The 12,790-nt window shown below is 45.1% G+C and overlaps 1 protein-coding gene across 4 annotated transcripts in view; it reads right to left on the bottom strand.

Moving 5' to 3' along the window:
* Window positions 1-2,211: 2,211 nt before the first annotated feature.
* The window catches only part of ccdc142 (coiled-coil domain containing 142), a 32,082-nt gene continuing 21,503 nt past the window's right edge, over window positions 2,212-12,790 (bottom strand). For 3 of the 4 annotated variants that reach the window (XM_082554344.1, XM_082554343.1, XM_082554345.1), the window contains exons 12-17: window positions 12,620-12,734; window positions 6,016-6,193; window positions 5,757-5,867; window positions 3,187-3,287; window positions 2,794-2,962; window positions 2,212-2,661 (exon numbers count right to left, since the gene is read on the bottom strand). In XM_082554344.1, the coding sequence (XP_082410470.1) occupies window positions 2,553-2,661; window positions 2,794-2,962; window positions 3,187-3,287; window positions 5,757-5,867; window positions 6,016-6,193; window positions 12,620-12,734 (783 nt within the window). In that variant the 3' untranslated portion in view covers window positions 2,212-2,552. Of the gene's footprint in view, window positions 2,662-2,793; window positions 2,963-3,186; window positions 3,314-5,756; window positions 5,868-6,015; window positions 6,194-12,619; window positions 12,735-12,790 lie in introns of those variants that run through there. The other variant, XM_082554346.1, reaches the window with a different exon arrangement.

The following is a 12,790-nucleotide window of genomic DNA, read 5'->3' as shown; positions in this document are numbered from 1 at the left end:
CTTTACAGCTGTGGCTCCAGCAAACATCAGCTGATACTAGAAATTAATATTAAATAAATTCTAACAACAGCTGATCAAGCTTAAACGTGTTGCTGTTGTTTAGCGCGACATCTGCTGGTTTCTTCTTTCTGGCTCAAAGTGGGCGATAAACAAACAAGAGAGACGATCAGCTGATCATTGATCAGTTTCATGATTGAAGTAGAAACAGGAGAGAGAGGGGGGAGAATGAGAGGAGAAGAGGCAGCTGTGCAGCAAAGACACAGAATAACTCCAGCTTTGTGTCTTTTTCATTGTAGCTGAAGTCCAGGACAAACTGTTCCTTTTCACCTCAATAAGAAACGCGTAATATTTTCTCTGAATACGGGACGATTCCGTTTTTTACGGCAACTCTACTAACTAACCTTATGAATAAAATAAAGTTCAACATCAGTAACATCATAGCACCCACCCAGCTGTATAGAAACTCGTACCCAGCACAATGAAAATAAACTCCACCTAAACTTGGTTCATATCTGACCCAGACAGACTGCAGGTCATAACTTCTTACCTGAAGTTCAGTTCTCCTGACACTCGGACCGGCGGCCGCCTCGGGGCTCTCCTCCTGCCTCCGATCTCCCTCATCCACCTGCTGGCCTCCACCACTTGCTGATGTTACTGAATCTGTGGAAGCTCTGTGGAGCCTGTCTAAATCCCAGTAACGATTAACGCGTTCCTGATTTTGGCATAATAACTAGTTACCGTGCTCGTTACCACAATAATAACGTAGTTATTAACGTAGTTAACTAGTCCCTACACTGGTAATAACACAGAAATGAATAAATAAGCAGAAAAGATTCAAATGAACAAGATGAGCCTACTGAGATTCTGTACAGCTGCTCTTTGTCAAAGGAAATGTTAATGAGTTTATTTCACTACAACTAAGGAGGCAAGCCCGACTCCTGAAATTCAACCCCCCATCATAATTCCCCCCTCCACCAAACTTTACACCTGGCACAGTGCAATCAGAGAAGTAACGCTCTGTTGGCAATCACCAAAGCCAAAGTCCAGAGAACAGGCCTCCACTAGACGGCAGCATGCTTTACATCACAGCATCCAACACTTTGCATTGTGGTTGGTCATGTAGGGCTTGTATGCACACAATCTGCAGTTGAGAAAAGGTGATAATAATCAGTATATGTTATTGCAATACCGCATATCACAACATTTCTGAAGCTGTAAATGTGTCGTTTAGTGAGTGAAGTATGGTGAGAATGTTGCATCCTGGGGTCTGTGTTGATTTATACCTGTAGTGAGTTAAGACAGAGATGTGAACGTACTAACGAGTGAAGAAAACATGTTGAGGATGGAGGACAGTTAGTGAATCAGGAAATACAGAGGATTGATGAAGAGGAGGGCAGCTGTGAAGAGGATGAGTTGGTACCTGTGTAGTATGGACCAAATTGTTTGTCACAAGCTTAGAGAGTGAGAGGATGCCCGAGGAACGGATTTGTACGTATTTATTTCCAGGAACAAGGGTGATGTGCAGAGCTCAGATAGGATCGAGTTGTTGAAGCTGGGTTAAGAAGAGAGGAGACTCTCATTCTTTCTCGGCATGAAGCCCAACTGCTGGTTGCTGTGTTGATGGACACAGATGAAGTCAGCGTCCATAGACCGTGATGTTTGAAGACAATACTGAGATCTGTAGTGAGGCAGGAGGTAGATGAGAGAACGGAAAGTTGGCGGTCAGTGAAAACAAGACAGAATGTGTGTAAATGTGAGGCAGGTATAACAGTGACGTCATACAGTGCTTACGAGACGGCAGCGAGACCTGCGATGATGCATGGCTTTGAGATGGTGCACTAATAACAACCAGGATGGATGATTAGAAATGTATTCCTGTCATTGAGTAGTCTGAACTGTTGTTGTTCTCGGTCCTGACTTCATTTGTGCGAACAACAACAGGAGGGGTTAGTAAAGAAATGATTTGTGCTTCTCGTCCATCGAGAGTACAGGGAACAGAATCAAAAGTAAAAGAAAATCACTTTTGCTTCTGTCTTCAGGTCCTGTGTTTGTTGTTCTGCAGTTTGAACTACTGAAATAAAGTCACAAAGCACAGAAATGAATTCAGCTGAATGAGATAAGGAGCATCAAATGGTTTTCATGGTGCACTTAGTCCAGTTCCAGTCTGATAAACTGACAACAGCAATGAAAAGAAGCACGAGCACATGAACATGCAAACACAAACTGATTTATTCAGGTATATAAAACACAGGTAAAAGAAATATTTCTGAAAATAAGAGCATTTTGTTTTTAAATTAATTATCATTTCATTCATTTGACACATTTCAAACATATGTGAGCGAGAAGTTCTAACCAGTGTTGTCCCAGTGTGTCTGACTGGGGTTTATGTTGCACCTGCTTCATGGTGCCCCTCATGTCTATTTATCAAAAATAAAATCATTATTTTTATGTATTTACATGATATTTCCTTCAAATGTTGCTACTAAATCAAAGTGTGTGTGTGTGTGTGTGTGTGTGTGTGTGTGTGTGTGTGTGTGTGTGTGTGTGTGTTTTCAGTGTTCAGAGTTGGACAGGCAGGACAGCCCCGGCAGCCTCCAGCGACGGGCACTGGTCTGAATCCTCAGGTCTAACCAGTCCTGCTGAGCTGCACCCAGCACCAGGCTGTGAGCACAAAGGAAACACTTCTTAACTGGGAGCGACTTCAAGGGGAGAAGTGTGCATCAGGCCCATTAATGTGTCAAAAAAATGATGAATTTCTGCACTACCTCCGTAGAGAGAATGGGAGAACTGTACCTTGGAGCGAGGTATGGTTCTGCGGGGGTCGATGGGTCTACTGGAGGGAGGTTGGTAGGCGTGCATGAGGAATCAGACTGAGGCAGGTCCTCGCCTTCCATGCACCTCAGGTTGGCTATACTGCTCCCCACAGCAGCATCAGTGCTGTCCCCGTTTCTGTCAGCCGGACCTGGAGAATTACAGCAGGCTCATCACCACTGCCTCTCATTGTATTTGTCACATGAATGGCAACCACACAGCCTGTGAATCCTAACAGAACATGTGCTTGGTTGATGAAGGAAAACTTTCTCACAGCTCAACACGCCTCTGAAACGCCTGTGTACTGAAGGAACGAGGGAAATGAACTGTGACGTGTTGGCACATTTGAACGCTGCAGACTGACGTGACACTTACAGCAGCGAGAGAAAGGCTCCCAGGATCGAGACTGCACGTACGGTTTAGCCTGCGGCTGCTGAAGCAGGCACACCACTGCTGAGTCCACCTGCTGAAAAACCCTGCAGGCAGAGAGAGCACCGAGGAACTTCATCACTTATTATTTAGACTCTGCCAGCAAATATTAAAAAGTAACACTTTAATATTTTTTACTTGAACAGACCCAGGAGATAACCAAAAACAGTTGAAGTCACAATGTTTGAGGTGTACAACAAAGATGTGACTAAATACTGAAAATAGCAACATTTGTATGATTATCTTCTTGTGCACATCTGGTCCCAGCACTGCAGCTGCATTTGGAAAACTGAGTCCCACTCTGACATCACGTCAAAGTGACTTATATACAGGGTGGGTCATTCATATGGATACAGCGTAACAACATGGGAATGGTTGGTGATACTAAAGTCCTGTTTGTGGCACATTAGTATATGTGAGGGGGCAAACTCCTCAAGATGGGTGGTGACCATGGTGGCCATTTAGAAGTCGGCCATCTTGGATACAACTTTTGTTTTTTCAATAGGAAGAGGACCATGTGACACATCAGACTTATTGGTAATGTCACAAGAAAAACAATGGTGTGCTTGGTTTCAACGTAACTTTATTCTTTCATGAGTTATTTACAAGTTTCTGACCACTTATAAAATGTCTTCAATGTGCTGCCCATTGTGTTGGATTGTCAATGCAACCCTCTTCTCCCACTCTTCACACACTGATAGCAACACCGCAGGAGAAATGCCAGCACAGGCATCCAGTATCCGTAGTTTCAGGTGCTGCACATCTCGTATCTTCACACCATAGACAATTGCCTTCAGATGACCCCAAAGATAAAAGTCTAAGGGGGTCAGATCGGGAGATCTTGGGGGCCATTCAACTGGCCCACGACGACCAATCCACTTTCCAGGAAACTGTTCATCTAGGAATGCTCGGACCTGGCACCCATAATGTGGTGGTGCACCATCTTGCTGGAAAAACTCAGGGAACGTGCCAGCTTCAGTGCATAAAGAGGGAAACACATCATCATGCAGCAATTTCAAATATCCAGCAGCCTTGAGGTTTCCATTGATGAAGAATGGACCCACTATCGTTGTTCCCCATATACCACACCAAACCATCACTTTTGTTGTTCCAACAGTCTTGGAGGGATCCATCCAATGTGGGTTAGTGTCAGACCAATAGCGGTGGTTTTGTTTGTTAACACCATTCACATAGAAGTTTGTCTCATCACTGAACAAAATCTTCTGCGTGAACTGAGGGTCCTGTTCCAGTTTTTGTTTTGCCCATTCTGCAAATTCTGTGCGCCGATCTGGGTCATCCTCGTTGAGATGCTGCAGCAGCTGGAGTTTGTAAGGGTGCCATTTGTGAGTAGCTAATATCCGCCGAAGGGATGTTGGACTAATGCCACTCTCCAGTGACATGCGGCGAGTGCTACGCTGTGGGCTCTTGCTGAATGAAGCTAGGACAGCCACTGATGTTTCTTCATTAGTGACAGTTTTCTTGCGTCCACATTTTTGCAAATCCAACACTGAACCAGTTTCACCAAACTTAGCAAGCAGTTTGCTGACTGTAGCATGGGAGATGGGTGGTCTCGTAGGGGGTCTTGCATTGAAATCTTCTGCAATGACCCGGTTACTGCGTTCACCAGATATCAACACAATTTCGATCCTCACGTGTTAACCTTCGACATGTCAATGGCTGTGAACAAAGAGAAACTTGTAAATAACTCATGAAAGAATAAAGTTACATTGAAACCAAGCACACCATTGTTGTTCTTGTGACATTACCAATAAGTGTGATGTGTCACATGACCCTCTTCCTATTGAAGAAACTAAAGTTGTATCCAAGATGGCCGACTTCTAAATGGCCACCATGGTCACCACCCATCTTGAGGAGTTTGCCCCTCACATATACTAATGTGCCACAAACAGGACTTTAATACCACCAACCATTCCCATGTTGTTACGCTGTATCCATATGAATGACCCACCCTGTAGAATCAGCCTCAGTGGAAGAGAACATGACGTCCGCAGTGCAAACAGCAGTGTGTTCATTTCCTTCTTAGCTGGCACAGTGGTGCAGAGGTCTGCACTGCCAAATAACAGAAAGAGTCTGAACCTGTCTGGAGTCTTTTTGGGTGGAGTTTGGATGCTTCCTCTGTGCCGGTTTCTTCCCACAGCCCCAAAAGCTGCATATTTACTGACTGTGTGATTCATTGGTGATTTAAAATTGCAGATGGAAAAATGTGACGTTCAGTGGTCAGTAAGACTAGAAAGATGACGGCTTCCACACTCTGAAGCTCACAGTAAAGCAGTGGTCTCAGATATGTGGAGTATGCACAGCTGCTAAGCTTTCATAAAGCACCTTGAGGCGACTGCTGTTGTGATTTGGTGCTATATAAATACAATTGAATTGAACACGTAGGCTCGTTTGGGCTGGTTTTGGATATTTGTTACTGGTTTGATTAGTTAACAATCAAGAGATTTACAGGGAGATGAAGATGACAATGAATAAGAGAAAAAGCCAGACGGTGATACCGGAGGCTGAGCAGCTGCTGGTGGAGCTCAGCTGACAGACCATACTGGTTGGACTGGATCATTTCTCTAATAGAGTCAAAGTCCTGCTTCAGCTGAAGAGCGCCCTGCACGCTAAAAACAGAGCAGAAGGACATTTGTCAACATCTGAAGATGGTCTGTGTTTATGTGACGTGAAGAGTCACACGCACATGTACCAAACTGCTGTTTTTAATGATGTCATCAGTTTGTTGGCTAACACCGTCTGTGCTCTAAAACACACCTGAACTTGATCTTCTGTCTCAGGATGTGCTCCATCCATGCCTCCATGAACGCTGTCATTGTTATACTCAATGCTTGGACTCGTGCGTCGTCAGACAGAGGGGCCACGCCCTCTAACACTTGACCAATCACAGTTTGAGCTGCCAGAGATGCATATTCACTGGGACTGTTGGGAAAACCTTTGGAAACACAGCGTAAAATGAAAAAGGCCATTTAGAGAGAAAATGAAATACAAACTTTTAGCTTCTGTTGAACTGAGATGCTGCTGAAATATTACAGCAGCCATTTATTTTCAGTGTGGTTGGTGCGAATATAAAAGCATTCATAAGCAATGACACTAACTACACGCTGTAGCTGCTGCTTTGGCAGGACAGCGACCCAAAGCACAAACATGACAGCTGGTGTTCTGTTCATAATACATGGGTGGATCAGTCACTGTGGAAGGAACAGACTGGAAGTCCAACCTGCAGCTGTTAGTGACAAAACTTTGAGTGCAAAACATGACAAAGATCAGGAAGTGTTGGAGCTGGAGCAGTGAAGACAGACACACAGCAAAGAGCCAGGAGTGAGAACCTGCTGCACTCCAGCGGTGTGGCACAGGGTCACCTGCTCACACCTGAGTTTGTGGGTTGTTCTCTCACAGGAAAACTACATTCACTGTATTACAGTCACATAGTACTGAGTGTTACTCCTAATGAAAACATTTAAACACTTTAACAGTCATGAGTGTTTTCCTTTATTATTCAAACCAAAGTCTTCTCTGGCTTAGTCTGAATGATCAGCAGGGCTGATAGAAATATTATAATGATGATCATTTATTGTACTGTTGAAAGAACTCTCTAAAGCTTGTAAATTACAAATATTGAATTCCAAATTAGTTGATTATTTATGTGCAATTACAAACTCGGTGTAACTATCTGTGTATAAACACAAAGCTGACACTGTGAGACTTCATCACAGGTGTGATCATCACAGCAGATGTCTTTGTGCAAAGTAACTGAGGATAAAAACATGGAGCAGATTTTCCTGGCCTGGCTTTTTATAGCAGATAAGAAAATCAGATGTGAACCTGATGCTGCTGAAGTGAAGCAGAGCAAAGTTACAGAGGTTTGATTACAGACACAGCTGAGAGTTTGTTATTTGGCATCATTTGTAAAAGTTTACATTTGTTCGATGTTTAACAGCAGAAATGAGGCTTTGTTGTTGGAGTGTTGAGTGATGAAACCTGCAGCGTCAGAATCTGTGAGACGTCGACAGAATCAGCGACGGCGTGTCCGTGCCGTCGGGTGAACGATCCACGCTCTGTGTTTCTGTGCGGACTCTGTAACCTGCTCTCATTTGCTGTTTTAGCTGTTTGATGGTTGCTGAAATAATGTTGTGAGCTTCAACCTGAGATTCTGGCGTTTCTGACAAAAATACATTTATATTTAAAAATGGATTCAGGACTTAATGAATGGATATCACTTTATTGAAACTAAAATCGATTTTTAAACCCAACCCTGATGAGTTTAGCCGAATAAAAGTAACCCTTAAATAACTTCTTCGTTGAACAGTTACAGCGTGTTTAGTAATGTGTTGATGTTTGCTGCAGTTTTTATGTTCAGAATTCACAAAACCTACAAAACCACTTCACTTTGTTTCACTTTGTAAGAGCCCATCAGACATCACTGGCTTCAAAGGCTGCTGTACTTAAACCATTCCTTAAAGATCCACACCTGAAAACCTAAACACCTGATCACCTGAAACAGAACACCTGATCACCAGAACACCTGATCACCTGAACCAGAACACCTAATCACCAGAACACCTGATCACCTAAACACCAGAACACCTGATCAACTGAACCAGAACACCTGATCACCTGATCACAAGAACACCTGATCACCAGAACCAGAACACCTGATCACCAGATCACCTGAACCAGAACACCTGATCACCAGAACACCTGATCAACTGAACCAGAACACCTGATCACCAGATCACCAGAACACCTGATCACCAGAACATCTGATCACCTGAACCAGAACACCTGATCACCAGAACACCTGATCACCAGAACCAGAACAGCTGATCACCAGATCACCAGAACACCTGATCACCAGAACACCTGATCACCTGAACCAGAACACCTGATCACCTAAACACCAGAACACCTGATCTACTGAACCAGAACACCTGATCACCAGAACACCTGATCACCTGAACACCTAAACACCAGATCACCTGATCACCTGAAACAGAACACCTGTTCACCTGATCACCAGAACACCTGATCACCTGAACCAGAACACCTAATCACCAGAACACCTGATCACCTAAACACCAGAACACCTGATCAACTGAACCAGAACACCTGATCACCTGATCACAAGAACACCTGATCACCAGAACCAGAACACCTGATCACCAGATCACCTGAACCAGAACACCTGATCACCAGAACACCTGATCAACTGAACCAGAACACCTGATCACCAGATCACCAGAACACCCGATCACCAGAACATCTGATCACCTGAACCAGAACACCTGATCACCAGAACCAGAACAGCTGATCACCAGAACAGCTGATCACCAGAACACCTGATCAACTGAACCAGAACACCTGATCACCAGATCACCAGATCACCAGAACACCTGATCACCAGAACACCTGATCACCTGAACCAGAACACCTGATCACCTAAACACCAGAACACCTGATCTACTGAACCAGAACACCTGATCACCAGAACACCTGATCACCTGAACACCTAAACACCAGATCACCTGATCACCTGAAACAGAACACCTGTTCACCTGATCACCAGAACACCTGATCACCTGAACCAGAACACCTAATCACCAGAACACCTGATCACCTAAACACCAGAACACCTGATCAACTGAACCAGAACACCTGATCACCTGATCACAAGAACACCTGATCACCAGAACCAGAACACCTGATCACCAGATCACCTGAACCAGAACACCTGATCACCAGAACACCTGATCAACTGAACCAGAACACCTGATCACCAGATCACCAGAACACCTGATCACCAGAACATCTGATCACCTGAACCAGAACACCTGATCACCAGAACCAGAACACCTGATCACCAGAACCAGAACAGCTGATCACCAGATCACCAGAACACCTGATCACCAGAACACCTGATCACCTGAACCAGAACACCTAATCACCAGAACACCTGATCTACTGAACCAGAACACCTGATCACCTGATCACAAGAACACCTGATCACCAGAACCAGAACACCTGATCACCAGAACACCTGATCACCAGAACACCTGATCAACTGAACCAGAACACCTGATCACCAGATCACCAGAACACCTGATCACCAGAACATCTGATCACCTGAACCAGAACACCTGATCACCAGAACCAGAACAGCTGATCACCAGATCACCAGAACACCTGATCACCTGAACCAGAACACCTAATCACCAGAACACCTGATCTACTGAACCAGAACACCTGATCACCTAAACACCAGAACACCTGATCTACTGAACCAGAACACCTGATCACCAGAACACCTGATCACCTGAACACCTAAACACCAGATCACCTGAAACAGAACACCTGTTCACCTGATCACCAGAACACCTGATCACCTGAACCAGAACACCTAATCACCAGAACACCTGATCACCTAAACACCAGAACACCTGATCACCAGATCACCAGAACACCTGATCACCAGAACATCTGATCACCTGAACCAGAACACCTGATCACCAGAACACCTGATCACCAGAACCAGAACAGCTGATCACCAGATCACCAGAACACCTGATCACCAGAACACCTGATCACCTGAACCAGAACACCTGATCACCTAAACACCAGAACACCTGATCTACTGAACCAGAACACCTGATCACCAGAACACCTGATCACCTGAACACCTAAACACCAGATCACCTGATCACCTGAAACAGAACACCTGTTCACCTGATCACCAGAACACCTGATCACCTGAACCAGAACACCTAATCACCAGAACACCTGATCACCTAAACACCAGAACACCTGATCAACTGAACCAGAACACCTGATCACCTGATCACAAGAACACCTGATCACCAGAACCAGAACACCTGATCACCAGATCACCTGAACCAGAACACCTGATCACCAGAACACCTGATCACCTGAACCAGAACACCTAATCACCAGAACACCTGATCTACTGAACCAGAACACCTGATCACCTGATCACAAGAACACCTGATCACCAGAACCAGAACACCTGATCACCAGAACACCTGATCAACTGAACCAGAACACCTGATCACCAGATCACCAGAACACCTGATCACCAGAACATCTGATCACCTGAACCAGAACACCTGATCACCAGAACCAGAACAGCTGATCACCAGATCACCAGAACACCTGATCACCTGAACCAGAACACCTAATCACCAGAACACCTGATCTACTGAACCAGAACACCTGATCACCTAAACACCAGAACACCTGATCTACTGAACCAGAACACCTGATCACCAGAACACCTGATCACCTGAACACCTAAACACCAGATCACCTGATCACCTGAAACAGAACACCTGTTCACCTGATCACCAGAACACCTGATCACCTGAACCAGAACACCTAATCACCAGAACACCTGATCACCTAAACACCAGAACACCTGATCACCTGAACCAGAACACCTGATCACCAGAACACCTGATCACCTGAACACCTAAACACCAGATCACCTGATCACCTGAAACAGAACACCTGTTCACCTGATCACCAGAACACCTGATCACCTGAACCAGAACACCTGATCACCAGATCACCAGATCACCTGATCACCAGATCACCTGATCACCAGAACACCTGAACCAGAACACCTGATCACCTGAACCAGAACACCTGATCACCAGATCACCAGATCACCTGATCACCAGAACACCTGAAACAGAAAACCTGATCACCTGATCAGCAGAACACCTGATCACCAGAACCAGAACACCAGATCACCAGATCACCTGAACCAGAACACCTGATCACCAGAACACCTGATCAACTGAACCAGAACTCCTGATCACCTGAACCAGAACACCTGATCACCAGAACACCTGATCAACTGAACCAGAACACCTGATCACCTGAACACCTGATCACCAGATCAACTGAACCAGAACACCTGATCACCAGATCACCAGAGCACCTGATCACCAGAACATCTGATCACCTGAACCAGAACACCTGATCACCAGAACACCTGATCACCAGAACCAGAAAACCTGATCACCAGAACACCTGATCACCAGAACACCTGATCAACTGAACCAGAACACCTGATCACCAGAACACCTGATCACCAGATCAACTGAACCAGAACACCTGATCACCAGATCACCAGAGCACCTGATCACCAGAACATCTGATCACCTGAACCAGAACACCTGATCACCAGAACACCTGATCACCAGAACCAGAAAACCTGATCACCAGAACACCTGATCACCAGAACACCTGATCAACTGAACCAGAACTCCTGATCACCAGAACACCTGATCACCAGATCAACTGAACCAGAACACCTGATCACCAGATCACCAGAGCACCTGATCACCAGAACATCTGATCACCTGAACCAGAACACCTGATCACCAGAACACCTGATCAACTGAACCAGAACTCCTGATCACCTGAACCAGAACACCTGATCACCAGAACCAGAACAGCTGATCACCAGATCACCAGAACACCTGATCACCTGAACCAGAACACCTAATCACCAGAACACCTGATCACCTAAACACCAGAACACCTGATCACCTGAACCAGAACACCTGATCACCAGAACACCTGATCACCTGAACACCTAAACACCAGATCACCTGAAACAGAACACCTGTTCACCTGATCACCAGAACACCTGATCACCTGAACCAGAACACCTGATCACCAGAACACCTGATCACCTGAACACCTAAACACCTGATCACCTGAAACAGAACACCTGTTCACCTGATCACCAGAACACCTGATCACCTGAACCAGAACACCTAGTTCTGGTAAAGCGCTATATAAATACAGGCCATTTACCATTTACCTGATCACCTGAACACCTAAACACCAGATCACCTGATCACCTGAAACAGAACACCTGATCACCAGAACACCTGAACCAGAACACCTGATCACCAGATCACCTGATCACCAGATCACCTGAAACAGAACACCTGATCACCTGATCACCAGAACACCTGATCACCTGATCAATGTGGTCTTTATTCAGATCTGTTCATAACTTCCCTGTCTTTTAGTTTGTGCTTTGTCCTCTCGGTCTCTGTAAGTTTTCCACTACTCTGAAACTCCTCTTCCTCTACTGACCGGTATATTATTTATATAGTATATAGTTGTTCTCCACACTTCTCTGTCAGCTTTCCTCTCACCCAAACCTTACAGCCACCTTTTAAGACTCTGGTTCTGGTTTTCTGGTTTCCCGTGAAAGGGAGTTATTATTCACACGGTCACTAAGTGCTCAGAGGAGTTTCTTACCTTACAACATAAATCTACATAAAACACTGAGGTAAACTGAAGTCATACACTCAGATACGAGTACCTGTCCTGTGGCTGGGCTTCCAGTGTACAGCAGGAGGCATGGTGTGTTCAAAGATCTCTCCTGACCTCTGCTTGCAGTCACTGGAGAATGTCCTCAGCATCACAGAAGAGAAGGTCTGACGGACAGTGAAGACACCAACATTACCGGCTAGATGTGGTTAGGGAATCATGT

Source organism: Aulonocara stuartgranti, assembly GCF_965226115.1.
Source record: "Aulonocara stuartgranti genome assembly, chromosome: 2".
Classification (NCBI taxonomy): Eukaryota; Metazoa; Chordata; class Actinopteri; order Cichliformes; family Cichlidae; genus Aulonocara; species Aulonocara stuartgranti.
The sequence above is the reverse complement of the archived record's forward strand: the minus strand, read 5'-3'. Positions and strand labels throughout refer to the sequence as shown.